This window comes from Sparus aurata, chromosome 9 (assembly GCF_900880675.1).
Source record: "Sparus aurata chromosome 9, fSpaAur1.1, whole genome shotgun sequence".
NCBI classification, from domain to species: domain Eukaryota; kingdom Metazoa; phylum Chordata; class Actinopteri; order Spariformes; family Sparidae; genus Sparus; species Sparus aurata.
This window is the reverse complement of record NC_044195.1, coordinates 16,433,779-16,453,481: the sequence shown is the minus strand read 5'-3', so window position 1 is coordinate 16,453,481 and position 19,703 is coordinate 16,433,779. Positions and strand designations below refer to the sequence as shown.

General features: G+C 39.0%; 1 protein-coding gene across 9 annotated transcripts in view; it reads right to left on the bottom strand.

Annotated features, from left to right (window-relative positions):
- Positions 1-344: 344 nt before the first annotated feature.
- LOC115587771 (potassium voltage-gated channel subfamily E member 2) overlaps positions 345-19,703 on the bottom strand; it is a 28,287-nt gene continuing 8,928 nt past the window's right edge. For 3 of the 9 annotated variants that reach the window (XM_030427757.1, XM_030427752.1, XM_030427755.1), the window contains exons 2-4: positions 8,633-8,791; positions 3,153-3,207; positions 345-2,314 (exon numbers count right to left, since the gene is read on the bottom strand). In XM_030427757.1, coding sequence (XP_030283617.1) covers positions 1,991-2,314 — 324 coding nt within the window. In that variant the 5' untranslated portion in view covers positions 3,153-3,207; positions 8,633-8,791 and the 3' untranslated portion in view covers positions 345-1,990. Of the gene's footprint in view, positions 2,315-3,152; positions 4,184-8,632; positions 8,792-12,671; positions 12,765-19,703 lie in introns of those variants that run through there. The other 6 variants (XM_030427756.1, XM_030427753.1, XM_030427758.1 and 3 more) reach the window with 4 other exon arrangements.

Below are 19,703 nucleotides of genomic sequence, written 5' to 3'. Positions count from 1 at the left end.
AAAAATAAAACCGCAAGTGAGATAGTAGAGGTCAATGGTGGGGTGGTTAAACGTGAGTACAGTTCCTGCTCTCTGTGATGTCTCTTTGGGGGAGTGGGTGATGTGTTTGGGGGGTGAGAGAGGTCAGCCCTGGAGATTTGGGGGTTCAGATATTTCGAGGGGTTTAAGATTGTGGTTTGGTGCTAGAGTGGAAAATGGGGGTGTATTTAAAGTGACAGCTCAGAATGCCAACAGGTGTGCAAAGGGCAACTCTAATAGTCTGTGCGTAGCTTTGCAGATGTGGTCTCACAGGTTTCGCATGTGCAGTATGAGCCGAAGGTATTCTTATCAGTATATAACAACAATTGGTTGTAAAGCATTTTATTTGCACACATTAAATTGCAATACAATCCAGATAATGCCAATAAAGAGATGTTTCGGGAGAGGCCGAGAAGCATAACAAAGAATAAGAAAATAAAAAAGAGGCAAACTTAAATTGATACAGAAAAACAATACAGAAAAATAAATAAACAAATCTTCAACTATAATGTCTCCAAAACTATATAGTTTTATTTTCATGACTGAATAAACTGAATAAACAAACTGATCTCAAAGGACAACACAATTTCACACTGTTGTGCTTTGTTTTTAATGTGGCGGACCCTGCCACCTTTCTAGCTTCAAACAGTGTTCTGTGGAACTTATTTTCCTCTGAAAACAGCTTGTTTATTCAGTAAAGGAATAAGTTTGTGGTATTACGTCATTAATATTGCAAATATTAAAATACTGCGTTTGAATTTCTTTCCCAAAACTGCATAGTGCCCTTTTAACCATTACATACAACATTATCACACTACTGAACAAAGCAACAGCAGCTGCACCTCTATTTCGGCCCTCCCTGTTCAGCCTTCTTCAGCTCCGCTCTCAAGTTCAGTTGTTCTCTAGCTGCTTGGAAAGGAACCTCTTCTGCCCTCTGCAGGTAGAAATCATGTATGACTAAATAATGAAAGTTAAGGTCATACCACTCCCAGAATCATGAGGTCCAGTCGCAAGGGGATATGTGGAATATGTGGCTTTTGGGAAAATAATATAATATAATGATCATAATATTCTGAATAAAATTAGCAGGTAAAAGGGATTCTGAGTGGTGTGAGGTTTGTTGCACATAGCCTTTTTCACAGCAGACATTTTGGCTTGTCACAGTGGAAAAATCACAGGTGTTACTAATAACATTAACAAGGGCTCTGTTCTGTTCAAGTCCCCCAGTAAGTGAAGATAGCGTGACAGCAAGCCAGGATGCACAATACCAGGACCGAAAATGGAAGCAGCTAAAAGCAGTTCAGCCATTATAAGCGTTATTATGAACAGATTATTTATCTCATGTGAAAAAGGCTTATTGATGAACTGATTAGCTTTGATTAACTTAGCTTGGCTCCAGAAAGACAATAAATAGTTACGGCATGTAACTTGTTGTCCCTACATTGCTGTACATTGTTTAAATTAAAAGGTGCAATGTGTAAAAAGTGGCCACCTGGTAATTCATACTCATATTCAAACAAATAGGTTGCAGCATATCACCAGAGGAACCAGGAACTGTTGCTGCTTTTAATTTATTAGCTCACTTAGCCATGCAGCTAGTGGTCCAGACTGGAATTCAGTCATTTTTAATTTATGATTTTAGGGTCACTGGAATTGCATCGATAACAATGATCACTTTTATATAATTGACGGTGTTGGACCATGTTTCCTTGAGAATTAATTTAAATGGAAGCTAAGTGGTTGTAGATCATCAAAGGTTGGGAACCACCATCCTAATGTATTCTTGATGTTAATGGATTAAAGATCTTCATGCAGATCCAAGAAGAGCTAAACCACAAGTTAGATACACAACACTGATTAGAGTTTATTATTCTTTTTACAAATTTGAACACCATGAGCAGCATCTACTGAAAAAGAACCGTTTTGGCGAAAAAGCTTATGATTTGTTCAGGGTTATGTGTCTGTGTCTGCATTATCTTGCTGAATAGTTATTGATGATGTCACTTTGTTGTGTCCACTCCTCCTTGATGTACTGGTGGTAGGGGTCATTGGAGTGCTCCCTCCTTTTGGATTTGACCGTGCTCACCAGCATGGCCACAATAATGAAGGCAAACATGCCAATCATCACCGCCAGATACCAGATGACGTTGCTGAAGTTTTCCTCAGCCAGAGTCTTGTCCAAAGCGTTGGCTGCAGCCGTCGTGTTACTTCTCCAGTTGTCCAGGAAGTTACCCAAAGCACTGGTCAGGGACTCTTCCAAGTGAAGGGTCAGGTTGGACCAATCAGATGGACTCATCTGGTTGGAGGGAAAACAGGATGATTTTATGCTATTGTTCTCAGAAAATGTCAAACTAACTATGGTTGTCTTTATCGCAATGTACTGGGTTCAACTAATATAACTTTAGAACTACAACTTTTTGGAACTTAGATTTTTATGAAAGACAAAAATCTATCATATCAATCACCAATCATATTCTGTGGTTACTATTGAACACACCATCATCCTGCCAACGAAGGAAAACTACATTTTTACATCTCCTAATTCAAATACTAACATTAACATAAATGTGGCTCGATAGCCAAAGTCAATTAACCACCTGCTAACATAAACACTGACCTGTAATACAGTGTGATATGGTGCCCCCCACAGTTTCAGAGTGCAGTACCATGGTGGATAACACAAATCCCACAATCAGTCAGATGTAATGTAGGTGCTAACTACAAACAAAACTTATTACATCATAACAATGTTACATGTTGAAAACATGTACGTTGAAGAAAACATGTATGACGCTGTGATCCTACCCTCACACTGAAGTTACATAGTGCAGAAACAAGAGAGAGGGACACCATTCACCCTGTCACAAGAAACTGTACCATCAACATGATTTGGAAGCTGTTATTTTAAGATTTAAAAAGTTATATTAAGTTGCTTTAAGTTGAAGATCTGAATACTTCTTCCACCACTGGTCCTGTGATGTAAGAGTTTTTAAAACATCACACAATGTGTAAAAGAGCCCAGAAAAGTGACCTTCAACTGATTCAAGTGATTTAGTTTAACCACTAAGCCCCATTCAAGTGCAACCAACTATGCAAAGAACTTCTTTATCCAGCTTTTTCTATATTGTACAAACCTTTTGCAGAGTTTTTGAAGGCCACAGCGTTAAATTGGTCAGGAGATCAAGACACCTTGGAGGGAAAATAAAACAAAAGCAATAAAGAGGCACTGTTAGGCGAGCACAGCCGGTTAGAGTGAGAAACAAAATCATTAGTTCACAGGAACCCCATCAACCACTGCCCACACCCTGTTGACTTTTTTAATCTTTCTGCTTGGCTGAACAGTCAGTTTTGAGTTTGTGTGTAAGCGGGGTGGGAGGGTGAGATAGTGGGGGAATGACTTTGAAAGTGTTAAGCACACAGAATGCTGATATTTCCTGCAGCTGATAAAGGAAAGGGAGTGCTGGAGGTCATAACAACCTGCCAAGAAAACACACAAATCTCTCCCAAATTATGGCAGCAAAAAGGGTCTGACATAATTGAATATTGACCTGACTGGTTATAGTCCGGTGGCATAATGAAATTACCGTTACGGAGGTAATAAAAGCACCAAATTTTGCATGGTGTTTCCTTAGGGTCTATAGTGTAAATTTGGCCTAGGAGCCCTCAGAAAAAAAACTTCATATTAGCAGTATATCAATATCAATGAAATATGCTTAAAACACAGTGATTTTCAAGTTCCTGCACAAGATAAAGTGTTCAAATGAATCCCAAAGTTAACATTTCATAGTTTTATTTATGTGTATGAACTTTTACATTACTAAAGCTTCAATACATGACAAGTATTGAAAAAGTATCATCTTTATTGGCCCTGTAATTAATAATTATGAGTCGTTACAGGTGCATTTGCAAAGAGGTGAGCAGTATTGCCAGCCCATAGAGCCCCATTGTGAACCCGGAAATGTTGAGTACACCAAAGTTTTATGTTAGAAATGTACAGTGTGGGTCCCCAGTATTAAGAAACTGCTGGCTGCTAACTTGTATATGTTGGGCAATTTGCATAATTAGCATTTTTAGCATTAATTAGCATTAGCCTATATGGGCAATATTTCAGCAACTGCTTGGCCGATTTGGACAATATTGGAGTGGTTTTGGGGGTTATTAAGGATGCTGAATCCATTTCTGACATTTTCAAAATTCAAAATGACAATTTAAACCAAAAGTGGCCATATTTCAACTCCCGGTGGACCGATTTTTATTAATTTTGAGTCGATTTTGAGGTTATTTATATGCTTAATAAATTGGACCTGCATTTCAGAATCAATAGAGCACAATGTCACTGGTGTGAATGTTGAGACCTAATTTTTCTTCAAATTGCTTCAGTTCTGCTTGCGTTTTTTGGCTGCTCAATTTTGTGTGATTGTCACTGTGGTAGCTGCATCAGGCAGAATACTGGCTGGATGGAAAGATGGACAAAACAGAGCTTTTTATATTTGGATCATATCATCTCAATGCAAGTAAGTTGATCAAATAGAAGCAAATAACAGTGATTACAGTATGTATGTAGTGCATACATAAAGTCCGTATAAAGCAAATTTTCTTTGCCATTTTCTTCAAAACACATTAAACAGGTCATAAATGTATTTCCTTAAAACATGTAAAAAGCCATTCAACCATTTCAACAAACTGTGTTTCACGATTTCTGTGTTCAGGATTCAATGGGCAGGTCAGAAATCATGGTCGCATTATGTAACACGGACATGATTTGCACAAACCCGGCCCTGCTGCAGAAGCCATATAAATACATTCAGCGCATTAGCTTCAGAGGTTTTTCCGCTCACTCTTGAGTCATAGCATCTCTTAGTTTGCAGCTAGCTAACCAGTCAACCAGTCAGGCTGACAACCCGGGCCAGCTCAGACACAACATGCACGGGCTCAGGTCAGGTAGGGTCGGGCTTGATTATTAGGCCAGATCTAAGCTCTAAGTGTAAGTGTGTGCTTATGTATGTTATAAATATTGTACATTTGGGCAACTAAAAGCATTTTGCTGAAGGTGCAAATCCTGAAAGTGATGTTACATCGGGCATCCTGTCATGCCCATGTAATGTTAGCAAATGTTATTGCATTTGATCATGACATGATTTGGCCTCATTCCCTGAGCAGAGTCCATCTGACAGCACAGTGATAATCTACAGGTAATATTTTATGTGCACCAATATAGGGTTTTATGTTGGTGTGTAATGTAAAACATGGACTGTGAGGAACGAGGCTGAGCACTATCAGTGTCTGACTCAGAGTCAGTTTCTGGCTCGGATGGCTCAAACAGGTCAGGCTGGGTCCGTCCGATGATGCTGCTAGCTTCCATTGTTACTGTAGGTTAGGTCCTACAGCGCCTCTAACTGACACGCCCCAAGCGTTTCACAGCAGAGAGAAGTGCTTGTTTTTCCATGATTTTCAGACCTAATTTTATATACTTGGCAATTGTTTTAATCTTTCAAATTTGGCTCAGTGGTCAATAACAGATGTTTCTGCCGTATGACAAACTCATAACACAAATTTATTTCTGCTTTACACTGACCTTAATGTTACCACAGCTACCAAAAGAAGTTAGACTACTTTGCTTCATCACCCCAAACCTAATAGCGCACAAGTTCTGGCGAGCAAAAAGAGAGGGTTACTGGTTGCTGCAACAACAACATGCCTTGAAGAGATGCTGCCCTATTTCTTTGCCGCTGGTCATCACACCTACTCAAGATGGATCACATGGCATCTGCGCGACATGCAGCACCTTCCTGCTACTGCCAAGGATGACCTCCTCGCCGGAAGCCATGTGTGCTGCCACTCAGATGGTGCAGCTGCACTGAGTGGAGATATGTTTGGGGAGCAGACATGCATCAAGCAAGGGAAGGGAGTGAAAGGCATGTGGTGGTGGGGAACAAGAGAAGAATGGAGCTCTCTACCCTCTTTATCTACGAGCTTGGCCTGGTCCCTGCATCCATCATCGGTAAGTATGGATGCCTCAGAAACAGTAACAAGTCTGTGATTGTTCAGCATCTTGAAATCCTTGTTCCCAATCTCCACCAACCAGACGTTGTACTCGTTGATGCATCGCAGCTAATCTATCGCGTGGTGTGGCCATTGTAAGGCACTGTGGCTGATTTCGCAGCCAGAATGGGGCACCGGCTTGATCACTACATCACCGAAACATTTGTTATCTTAGACCGGTATGAGCAAGTCTCTGCCAAAGACCACGAGAGGCAGGGGCTGGGGGGAGCTCAATAGAGTACAACTGTCACTGAAAACCCCCCTACCTAGCCACAATAAAGTGATGAAGGACAAGACAATTGAGTGGAGGGTAGGCGAGCTCCTTTGCACACACAACATAGAAGATCACATCAAGATGGTCAGACAGTATTGTCACTCACGACAAAGCAGCCAGGCGTGGTGCTAAAACTGTCCACATTCTCAACGACAACACTGATGTGTTTGTGCTCATGGTCTGTTGGTGCTGGAGGGTGGGTATCACATGTCACCTGCAGATGTAGAGGTGGCTATGCATGCTCCCTCGGGTGTGACACCACCTCCTATCCCGTTGGCAAAGGGCAGGTGTCTGCGCTCAAGGCTATTAGAGTAGTACCTGGTGACCTGCTTCACTTCATTGGACAGGAGGGAGCTACTGATTTGCAAATCACAGAGACAGTGAGGTTTTTTTTTCCTGGCTCTGTACAGCCGCAGGAAACCAGCAGACCGCCCTGATCCACCAGCTGTGGACATCACCAAGTTTGGATGGAACAAGAAGGAAGGTGAGAAGGAAGGAAATCATCATGCCTGTCCTGGATGCAAGCCCCCTGTACCAGCTACTGCTTCTGCAATGGCTATGACAGTACATGTTGCACCCAGCTCACGTACTCACAGCAAGAAGAGCAAGACGACAAAAATGTAGTCGAAGAAGAAGATGTTGATGATGAATATATGGTTATATAGTGCAGAGTAGCAGAAGTACAAGGTGCTACTGCTTGATCAAAGTTTTCTAGTTTTCTGCTCTGATAATTTTGGGTATACTTCTGTTTTAAAATCTGTTCCAGGACTTATGTGTTCTAACTGTAACTTGTATTATACTCCTTTCTCTGTATTATTTAGCCATAGTCATAGTTTGATATGGTACTTGCCTTTGTTACCTCCAATGTCACCTCAGAGTGTAATGTTATGTAAATTAAAATGTACATATTCTGCATCATTTGGATAATTGTGTTCATAAATATCCTGCAATTTATTTTTATTGATTCAGTGTCCTCTAAAACATCTAAATTGACTCAAAATTAATCAAAACTGGGAGTTGAAATATGGCTTGAACTGCCATTTTGAATTTTGAAAATGTTGGATATTCCTGTCGGCATCAAATGTTGATACTTCATGGAGAGCACCTTGATCTATGCCACCCTCACAGAGGAAGCACTTGTGAATATCTAGTCGTTGCATTTCATCATTACATCGACTTTCCCCCTCTAGATTCAACAGCAGTGCGTCTAGCTATGTACTGTCACACACAAATAGGATTTAATGTGATGTGATGCAGAACTAATGGCTAAACTATGATCTCAGTAGATGGCTAAATGAATAACCTAAAGTTGAATTAAAAAATAAAAGAGAAAACCCCAGATCTCTTAAAATTTAAGCAATTTTTGCTGCCTTTTTTCTATAATTTCGCCTATATTATACAGGGCTTTTGAGGTTTTTTGGGGTCTTAGATGTCTTGGTACTCTATTTTACACTTATAATTTGGAAGATCTACTGGCCAGAGCACAAATTAACAAAAGGAAGCTTTTTTAGTGGTCTTAAATGGCCATTACCATGAAAGTTTTACTCGAGAGGAAAAAACAAAAAAACGTTTTTCTTGGATATTGTTTTGTGAGTGATTTGACACTAAATTTCAATATTTCAGCTCCTAGGCTGAAATCATTCAGGAGGTCCTAAAGAAGCTTCATGTAAAATTTGGTGCTTTTATCACCTCGGTAACGGTAATATGTAATTTGTGCGCTAACCAACTGGACTATTAGGGAGTAGCTGTCTGGTGAGTTTATTCCTGTAGTTCCCAATCTGCCCACACGGAGGGATAAAAGTACAAGAAAACATTGCATTTCAGTCTATGGCAATTTTTACTTTAATTTCCTGTAGGTGGCAGTATGATGCAACATATTTTGAAGTCATCCTGCAGTTACATTTCTGCAGTAAAATCATTTCATTGTTTGCTTCACTGTCAGATCTTCAAATTAGAATTGTTGTTTTTTCCTGTAAATAAAAGCAAATGTGTGCCATCTGTGTATGTAAGGAGTTGAAGTGGGGTTTTGGTTCAAAAAGAAAACTGTGGTGCAAAAATGATTTGTATTTGAGCAGCTGTGGCTCAGGGGTAGAGCGAGCGTCTTGTTGTCCGAAGATAGCTGGTTCAATTCCCCTGGTCACCATCGGTGTATGAATGTATGTATTAATTACTATAAGTGGCTTTGGACAAAAGCATCTGCTAAATGTAAATGGTGTCAGCCACAAAGCAGCACCCTGAAGTCATTATAGGTCCATTGTCTTGCTCAAGGACACTTCAGCTTTGTATCTGTTTGCTGACAAGAATGCTTGAAACTGGATCCTGTGTTTGGAGGGGCGGTGTTTCTCCCCCTCAGAGTTGCACCGCTGGAGCGGATGACTCCCACCGCCTCTGATCGTTCCCAGATCAGTTGTGTTTTGCAACGGTGCCAGCGGGTGGACGCTGAACTGACTTTCTGCTCTGCAAAGTGAAACAAGAAAGAAATGGGACAGTATGAACAAAGAGCACAGAGTACACACACACACACACAGAAAAACTGGATCTTAAAATTAGCTTGTAACTGGTGAAATTCCATCACCTGAAGGAGCGGTGGACGAACTCAAAAACATTAGACCCTGACCCAAGACCCTGAGCTTGTGTGCAATAGGATGGTGCAAGGTGTTCAATTTGCAAATGCAAAATGAGAATGAGTTAGTGCAAATATGGTAATGTAAGATTTTGTATGCTAAAATATTAAAGTGTATCCCTGGATTCTTTTCTCTGTTTCTCTCGAACTCTGGTCAGTTTCCAGCGTCTGCACGCCGTGATGGCATCTCAGTAATCTGAAGTTTCACAACTTGATGTTTCTTTAAAAGATCAGGAATTTCACTGTTGGCTCAGTGTGGTGAAAGCACGTTACATCACAATGTGTGTTGAAATGAACTGACACCAGGGGACCAGAACATCTGATGCTTTTCTCAATAAAGGATAGGGATACAGCATCAACCTAAACAGCTTTGTTATCTTTCCCTCATGCAGACAGATCTTTTGCAATCACAAAAAAAAACCTGATATAATGCAACAAAACTTCCCAGTTGCTTGACCTAAATTAGTGTTACTGTCACTGCTGTTGTCCTGTTTCTCATATCTGTCTCTGCTTATGGTTGTCTTTGTTCTTATCTGTCCTTGCTCGTGTTTGATAGTTATGTTGTTTGCTTTTGCTTTGCTGCACCATAATAAGCTCTGCTTTTATTGCCACCCATGTCTTTGTCCTGCTTTCACTGTAACTGACATGCTTGTTTCTTGAATTTAGGTTGCCAACTTGACACCTTGACAGGAACGACAGAATTGGCCTCTTGACTAGTTTTGCCATTGTTAGAGTAATGTTCATTTATGGTGCAATGTGCAAAGACTTTAAGTTGAAAACGTTCCAAAAATAACCTAAATTATCAACGAACTGTAAAGAAATAACAGTTTTCAAATTATGTGTGTATTGTGCCGCAGAGATACGTACTAAAGATAGCAAGCTAACCAGCTAGCTCTGGCCTATTCTGGTCCAATGCTCCTGTGCTTACCATGTAAATGCCAAAACTTCTCTTTTTCTCCAAGCTCTTACTCTGGACCACTAGATTCAATGCTAACTAAGCTAACTAGACAATAGCAGCTAGAGATAGCAACTGCAGTTAGCAGCAGTTAGCTGTCACTCTAATGATATGCTGACCCCTCTTTGTTTAGAGTATGACTTCAACATTTGGCAAATTCGTAAATATTGCACCTTTAATATGTACTCTTCTTAAGAAATAAACAAAATAAAATTAACAAATGATTATTATATGATACAAAATTATCTAAAGTTGAGTTTTAAAGTATTCTGGCATTATTTCTTATTATTATTCTTGACCAGTTTCTAAATCTTTCTAATAAGGCGCCCTTTGTAAAGGACCCTTTAGTCCAAATCAACAAATAGTCCAACCAATCAGAGGGATTTTTCACACCCCGGCAACCTAAATGTTGTTCTTACAACGGCTTAACCATGACCTATAAAACATGTGTGAACCATGAACAAAACAATGACCCAAAACATATAAACCTTTTAAAAATGGCACCTTATTATGTTGTGTCACAGCCTGGCTCAAAAGCTGGGACAAAGATGAAGACACAAGACATGTTGGAAACTAAGAAAAGTGATTTATTTACCAAAATATATAAAAATAACCAACAGATTACAAATAAAGCCTATCAACAGGTCAGTCTGGGAGAGACAATCTCTCCCACACAGAGAGAGAGAGAGAAGCTGCAGGGTGGTTTTTAAAGGTCCCATATGGAAGAAAAGTTGATTTTTGAGTCTCATTCCCAACTCCTCAAATAGTGATGCTTTGTGAGGGTGACTGACCCATCCTACAATCCCAAAGTGTGAGTATTTGACAAGTTGAGAATGAGAATCAAAAGCTAACTTTTCGTACAAATAAGACTTTTGCACTTGAGCACACTGGCCCCAGTAGCTTATACACTTCAACCATCCAATCAGTACCTGCAACACCAAACAACCAGAGCAGCAAGAGACAACATACAAGAATGTATGAATAATTATTGCATCAAATACATATCTATACTTTTATATAAGATTAGCCCATGGAGGGCTGGTTAAAGAGACAGACAGGACCAGACATTTGGTAACAATATTATGGCTTTCAGGGTCCATCAGACTTCCAATGTGGCAGCCCACCAGGATTCGTCCCTGTATTCCAGAGGGCAAATTCACCACTAGATAACGTTGTTTGTATATTCCTAATCTCCTCAAATTCACTACAAATAAGAGACACTTTTCTTTTACAAGGGAGCAGGATGTACAATGACAGTATGTGATTAGAGAAAATATGCAAAAAGACAAACATTATGCAAATACCTGGCAGATCCAAAGTATATCAAAAAAGTTGTGAAGTACAGCTCCCTATGGATGTAAACAAGCTAAAGACAGCAAAACTATGCCTGATCTGACCAAAGGCCATGTGACAACATCACAAGCCTGCCTGGATTAAATGTCTGGGGTCAGACACGGCCCACAACACCAACGGAAACCCCCAGGCAAGACTGACATATGCAAAAGAGAGGGCAGTGCCACTGGAGCTAATGAAGCATAAAACCCCTGTGAGGCATGAGTGTTACATAAACTCTGAAATGCAGATTGACACTAGTTAACACCATATACCAGTGCCTACTGCACACATGGGCAGGAACACATTAATCAGACGCGAGTTCTGTTACCCCACATGTTAAGTGTCTTAGTGTGTGGATATGTGTGCGCGTGGGGTTGTGTCATTCATAAGGCATAAACATAAACCAGGGTTCTGTGAGCCACCAGTGTCAGCATAGGTTACATGGTCATATAATGGAATAAAAATAAAAATGATGAAATCATGACGGAGACCAAGCATCATCACAAACATCGTAGCTTACTTTTTAGCAGTAATGAGAACTACCATTTTATTAACTTTTACACAGCTCGCTTGTTATAAACAATGACATGATAGAGCCGAAGAATCGCAGTTTTCTACATATGTACTTAAGGCTGCATTTAAAGGTGCACTAAGCAGTTTTGGAGAAGAAATTGAAACTCTGGTTGAAGCTAGAAAGGTGGCAGGGTCCGCCACATGTCAACAAAGTAAAACAGCATGAAATTGTGTTGTCCTTTAAAGCTCCGGTGTGTCGAATGTAGTGGCATCTAACAGTTTCCTATCAAACAATTTGTGTTGCGAGAAGTTTGAAACCACAATCTGATAAAGGATGGCGGATCGTATTTGTTTTATGAAAGAAAATCACAGGAGCATGAATCGTTGTCGAAGAAGCGAAAACTACAAGGTCGGGACAAGAGATGGCATTAAACAAGGATAAACATTGGAGTTTCCTTTTCAAGATGGAAATCTCTGATGAAAGAGGAATGTTTGCAGACTGACACTCAAGTTGACTGCTTTCTGCCGACAGATAAGAGTAATGTTTAAGATTACAACCAACCATAATATACATTACAACCAATCTGCTAATGGTACAAAACCTAGATAATGTACAATGTTTATTAGCAGTACATTAGTCACACTGAAAACAAATGCTGCCACGTAAAACGTTAAATATTATATTAAATCTATACATACATACAGTTATATACCATAAACAACAGACAAGAAACAGAAGAAATTTAAACACACAGTGTATAATTTCTGCCACTAGGGGGTCTCTCAATCAAAACATAACAAAAGACATGAGCAGCATAGGACCAGGACAGGTGCTGATCAAAATCTATCTACGTGACTCAGGCAGAAACATTTACAGACCAGGTAATGTTTTATTCACACTACATACTTACATTCGCAGACTTACTTCCTCACTCTCTGACTCTCTCCTAGAAGTTAAAGCCCCAGGAGACCATCAGTAAAATCAGATTTCTCTGGTCTGAACACTGTTGGAAACATTTGTGATAATGTAAATACACAACTCAACAAAACATATAATAAACGTCTAGCCTTTTTTAGACATTTGAATGAAGAAATGTAACATATCATATCTTTAAATAACACATTTTAAATGGATAGAATGTCACTCAGAAGAGACTTGTGTGAGTGCATGAAAAATGTATTGATGTGCACAATTATATGCGAAATGTCTTTGCCAATTGGACAATGATATGATTGGCTTAAGAGGGTGACATTGGCTGATGGTTATGAAGTGGGAGAAACAAAATTAGGAATGATGAGCGACATGAAGATCTTCTTCCTGATTGAATTTACACATAGTTTCATATCTTGGCCTATAATCTGCTTTATACTGTATTTTCAGCAAATCCATGAAATCTCTACCACCAGACTACAGAGCAGCATCTTTCTTCAGGCTGTGAGACGCATCAAATTCATCCTTCATCCTTGATTTTTTTTCCATGATGTAGCATAAAGGGACTTAACTCAGTTTTTGTTTGACAACTCATTTTGACAAATTAATGAACCTTTACTTTTACCTTAACCTCTTATTATCTTAAATTTTAAAAATGTACTTCGCATGCCTTTTTTTGTCATTCTTGCGTAAATTTATTGTCCATTCCAAAGCAGTACAAATTGGATTTAAGTCAGCCTCCTAGGTCTTCTTTAGATTTGAGGCCTGTCCCTGGTGTGTTATCAGCACTGAAACATACAGTATTTTGGTGCCTCATGTCCTACGCAAAATTGGTTGATTTCAACTTCTGTTAACAGATTTGGGGAAAAAATCCTGAACTGTCAACAATAACAGTGTGATTTAAATATAATTCTAGAAATGGATATGTGGTAGGTTGTGAAACTGTTTCCCTTGTACAGTTCCTTCAGAGACAAGTCTAAACTAATATGAGGAGAATGAAGTTCAGGTCCTGTAGGGGTAACCCAAGTGAACAAGTATTATAAATATTACACGTTTGAACCGGTGACTTCACTCTCTGCCTCCCCTACTGTCTTAAATTTTTCCACACACCTTCACCTATTTCCTGGGAGGTGTGGCAGTGAGCTCATAGTCCAATGCAATACACGCGACAAACGTTACGAGGATTGTTTTGCTCTGCATACATCATGATCACAAGAGTGACAACTGCTGATAAAATTTTAGTCAATTCACATAACCTCACCTATTTGTTCATGTTTCATATCAATAACTGTCTGATGTGTTTCCACTCTTTATCAACAGTTTACACTTGAAACTCTAGCAGCAGTCCTGTTATGTGTCACTAATGAAGAATGTTGTTGTCAATGATCAGTTTGAGTCAGTTTGACTCAGATTGACGGGAAAAGGCCTTGTCAGTGTATGCTTCATTGATTCCCATTCATCACGTCGCGACTCTAGACACTGATCTTCCCCGCTGTTATTACTAAGCGAGGTAAATATTTCCTTTTGCCATTGAGGCCAGAATACCAGGCATGCCGTCAAAGTTTAGTTGGGGCTGTGCACGCGGAATGGCAGGAATGTTTTTGCCATATATTTGAAAGGTCACTACACATTCCCAGCATGGCTGCTTCCGTTCTCATCCCAATAAGGATGAATAACAAAGACAGTTTTGGTCAAAATGGATCAACAGGAAAAAAGACAAAACACAAGAGAGTCCAAACTGGTATTCCTTACGATGGGAAAACAAACTAAACTGCTGCTTTTTATGTGTAATATATATTTTGTTTCAACTTAGTATGACAATAACGACAGGCTCCAAATCAGATCCGTCACATCAGTTGTTTGTTCTTCATAACCATGACTCCATTCCTTTAATTGCAATGCTGCTGTTATTCAATTTAAAAGAAGAATTGAAAAGAGGTAAAAGCAATAAGCACAAAAAAAGGTAAATATTGAAAGGTCGGCCACCTGTACCTGCAGCAATCTATGTTAATATTTAACCAGGTGATACAAGTTTTTCTTCGTCCTGCTACTTGTAAAAGTAAAAACATATGCAGAAATAAGACAAAATAAACAAAATATGAATGAATGAATGAAAGAATGATCACATCATTTCAGCCCGAAAGACCTCGAAAGGGAAATCTCTGAACGAGAGATGTCAACTTTTTTTCCACACCTGTAAGCATGAAACAAATACCAGAGTGAAAGCACAACCATTTAACGTATAACATACAAGTTACTTTAAAAGCTTTGTAGAGATACATACAAAAACAACCTCTCTCAATCACCCCCTTTCTTATTTTGCTGTGCTCGGGACAGTTCTATGTATCAACTTTTGGCCAGTGGTGTAGACCCACCAATGCAAGGTCTTGACATTATAGAAACGCGGCGACCAGGTTGCATTGATTCCTCATCCCCCTGGATCTGCTCTGTCTGTGTGAGCTGCAGGTCGGGGCTGAGCTACTGACATACACACACACACACAGAGCAGAGAGGACACGATGAAGCCTGCACCTCGACTCAGTTAACACAAAATTTGTGCCGAGGTGTGGATGATTCACAGCTTTGTTCACATAAATGCAGATCCTTCTCTGTGGCCACTGTCTAGCTCACGTACTACTCACACTACTGCTCTTTTAGTCTATTGAGCCATTTTGCATATTCATGTTCAGGGTAGAGCTTTTTGGAGTATGAGTCAGGCCAGCAAATCGCATGAAGCTAAATAGGCGGCATTTTTGGATCCAGTATCTAGTTCTATTATTATTCGCTGTACTGGTGCTATTGGTATGTTTGCAGGTTTAGGCTAGCCAGACCACATCCAAATTTTATTCATGTCCTGAGTTGTAGCCCTCAGGTAGTGGTAAATCCCTGTAAAGTTACGGGCATGAAGAAAACATTTTCTGCGCTGAAAGATCACCACCCTGAAAGACCACCACCCTGAAAGACCCCAAACAGTCATAACAGGAAGACATAACAGAGAAAGACAGCTGGATCACTGCAGAAACTGATGCAGGCTACCAATAGGATGTGACAAAAAGACTAAATGGGTCATATTTACGTTATGGTGTTCCAGTGGGGAAAGTCCTATCTCAGTGTGCCTTAAGGCAAACAAGTGGCATCTTTTCTATGTTACACATAGCTATTTGGCTATTTATAATGCATTCAGCCTTATGATTCCACTCTGATAATATCATCATTCCAACCCTGTGAAGCCATTTGTAGCATTTGTTTCAGACTATTGTTTGTGTTTTCACTGTCCAGAATAGACAATGAACAAAGCCATGGCCTGGATGCCAGTACTTTTCCACAAGGACAATATCATTAGTTTCCTCTTGGGAAAAAGGGAGGGTGTGAGTCAGGTGGCGTTTGGTGGTTTGCTGAGCTCACAAAGACCGCGAGAGACGCGGAATTATAAATGACAAAGACGAGTCAAACCAGTTTAAATTACAGTGTGATAAACTCAAAGTGTGATGCGTCTTGGCTGTAGTCCTGATATGCACATTTATCAGATGGGAAACACATGCAGAGGTTATTGTGCACAGGTAGTGTTCATTAGATGAATGTTATTACATAATATCTATTCATCTGTACAACTTAAAGAGGTGGTGGAAGTAGATCTGCTCATAGAAACTATGACTAACTATACTCTTTGGCAGCAGTATCAGACAGGAGGATGCTGTCGAAGGTGCGAGCGATACTTCAGCATGTCTCTCACCCTCTCCACTACACTCTGGTCGAACAGAGGAGCACCTTCAGCAAGAGACTGATTGCTCCTAAATGCACCACTGAGCGCCACAGGAAGTCATTCTTACCTGTGGCCATCAAACTGTACAACTCCTCCCTCTGATGATCAGACTCATTTGGCTATTTATAAAACAAAGCAAACAATATAACTAGTCATTCTCATTTAACTTAAAATGTTACAACCACTTCATTGTATATTGTATATATTTCAGTTTGTATACTATAGGCTACTATTTTATTATTTATTTTTATTTTATTGTCTACTTTGATATTTTATTTTATTTAATGTCTACTTCAATATTTTATTTTATTTATATTTTCATCTTATTGCTTGTTTCCACACATGCTGTATTTCTATTTCTTCTTTGCATGGAGCATTGGAACAAAAACAATTTCCCCCCGGGGATCAATAAAGTATTCTGAATCTGAATCTGAATCTGAATCAGAAAGGAGTAGTGCTTTTTGTAAGACCAGTGTTCAGGTCAAAGTGCAAGTAACACAATGTGCTTAAAGTATCAAAGGTAAAAGTACTCATTGTGCAGACGTATGATGCATTATCATGTCAGTATGAATGTATTATTGTAGCTGGTTCTGTGAGCTAGTTCAAATCCATCTAAAATGCTACATTTCAGAGATTTGAATCCCAAATCTGTAAAATCTAATATGTTTTGACCAACTGAGTGAAGGTTAAAATAAAGGTAATAAAAAGTCAAACAATTAGCATGTTTGAAGTATGAAGCTATATGGAATGGCAATGCCACTCTGTCAGTCTACCACTTTTATCCACACTGCTAAATTTCAACAAATATCAAATTGATTTCATCTAATTTTGCACAGATTTTTATGATCTGAAAACTATGAATTAGGGGGGTCAAAATATACCAATATTGACAATAATGATGATATTTAAAAATGAAACATTGATATCATTGCAATAATAATCATTTATGTTCACATCCTTTCTCACACTGTCATAGTGGAGGGCGGCAGTGCACCTTAACATTGCTTGCCATTCGCTTTCTACAGTGGTAGCAGCAGTTTAATATTCTTGCCTTTTACTGAAATATCTCAACAGCTATTTTACTAACCTGGCATCACAATTTGGTACAGCCTACTGTGTCCATGGTGCCCAGAGGATGAACATGTTAGAATTCACCTGACATTAACTGCATCATCAGCAGGCCAACGTTGTCACTTAGACTCTTAAATATTTATACATAGATTTATAATATATTTTATACAAAGACTCATGTTACTCACAGGATGTGTGCTTGTGACTTCTGTCATCCTCTGACTTTTCCCTTTAGTGCCACCCAGCAGGTTCACCGATGTGGCTTTCAGTAATATATTGAATGGGTTGAGGTTAAAATTGAAATTCATGCTCCTCTCAGAAGAAACTGTCATGACTTTGACGATATTATAATGATACAATATATTTGATATATATCATTATCATAATATGAGACTATGTATGTTCTTGGATTTTGGATATTGTTAATCTGTAATATGACAGTGTTGTATTTTCCTGTTTTTCAAGGCTTCAGTACAGTAAAGTGACTTTTCTACACTTACCAGACTACTTCCATTTTATATTACTCGCCTGTACTCTCTTCAGTCATTATATCCACATTGCATATGATTATTGATCAGAAATCGTATTGTTTTCACATTTTGTGAAAGTATTAATGATCCTTCCTACAATATTTGCAATATTAATATCAAAGTAGAGCTTATTTAGTCAAGAATATTGTGATATTCTATTTTGTCACACAGTCCTGACATTTATGAAGCGCTTTTGGGAAGATTTCCAAATATCCACGTACATATCATATATTGTAGTATCGCCTAATAATATAGTGATATTAGTTTCAAGCCATTCCGCTCAGATTCAAGTTGTAACTTAGTAGATATTAGCATGATAACACAATACATTCCAAAGTTTTGAAGTGCATGTATTTTTTATGAGCATTTCAATTCTGGAGTGTTTCAATATCATGTTAATCTATCGATTAGTCTACTTAAGTCAAAAAAAGAAATAGACTTCAAGTCAAAAGTTACGTGGTTTTGTCACTGTAGGTCTCTATATACAACCACAGCACTCAAAGGACTATAGCCTCAGTTACCACAGTAGATAACTGTCTGATCAGAAACAACATTGAAACGACATTTAAACTTAAATGAATGGTTTGTTTGACAACCGGCTAAAAGGGTGTAGCTCTCTTCAACCAGAGGTGAATTAAGGTCCTCCTTACACGTTGAAACACTTAGTCATTCACGCTCATGGTTGAATGATAATGCACCAGCATTAATCACACCTCCATGCACTATCATGAAAGAAGAGTCCTCTTCCTGGGATCAAGGGAGGAAAAGAGAGAAAAGTGACACCAAAAGAAAGATTTCCATTTAGCAAATTACTATAAAGTATTTCATTAACCTTCTTTGGTCATGGTAAAGTCATTCGTTTGAATTTATTTCCACTTGCTACCCACACACTTCCCTCACTGTGTATGCTACATTTTAACTTGTTGCTATGGAGAGTCATAGGACATCAGTGATATGAGTCACTGTCTAAATAAGAATAGATTTCAAGACCCCTTAATGCCACCAGCTGACTAAAAGAGATGAGTTCAACAGTGTTGATTGTGTCACTCATAAAAACACAGTATACAGTACACAGTTATGTCATCACATAACTTAACCATATGTAGCATTATGAAATTGATTAGTCTGGGAAGTGACACTGTGCTTCCTAATAAATCAGATTGCATTTCAAAGTGTATGGTCACGGGGTGACTTTTTATCTCTTCTTACTTCATTATGGAAAGTTACAGAGTCATGAGGTTTGGTCAACTGAGGACAAACTGATGTATGGAGCTAAACTGGTAAGAAGCGGAGATTTGTAAGCCACTGATCCTGCCTTTTTGATTGGTTGAATCTTGTGTAAAGACTCCTGCAGTCACCCAATCCTCTTCTGGCTTTGAGCAGATTAATAAAGACTTGCTGGGGTTTATATAACCCTGGTCAACAATAACTGAAAGCCCCAAAATATATAGGGAACACACTGGGTACGTTTTGAAAACAACCAGTCACTACATGTGTGAACAAGTTGCAAAATATCACTGGAAAATAATGGAGCTATTCAAAAGTGTTAATACCAACATAACTACATGTGATAAATTGCCAATGCTATTCTGCTCTCATTTTGAAATTTCAGTAAAACAGATGCTTAGGCTGGAACCAGCTGACAATC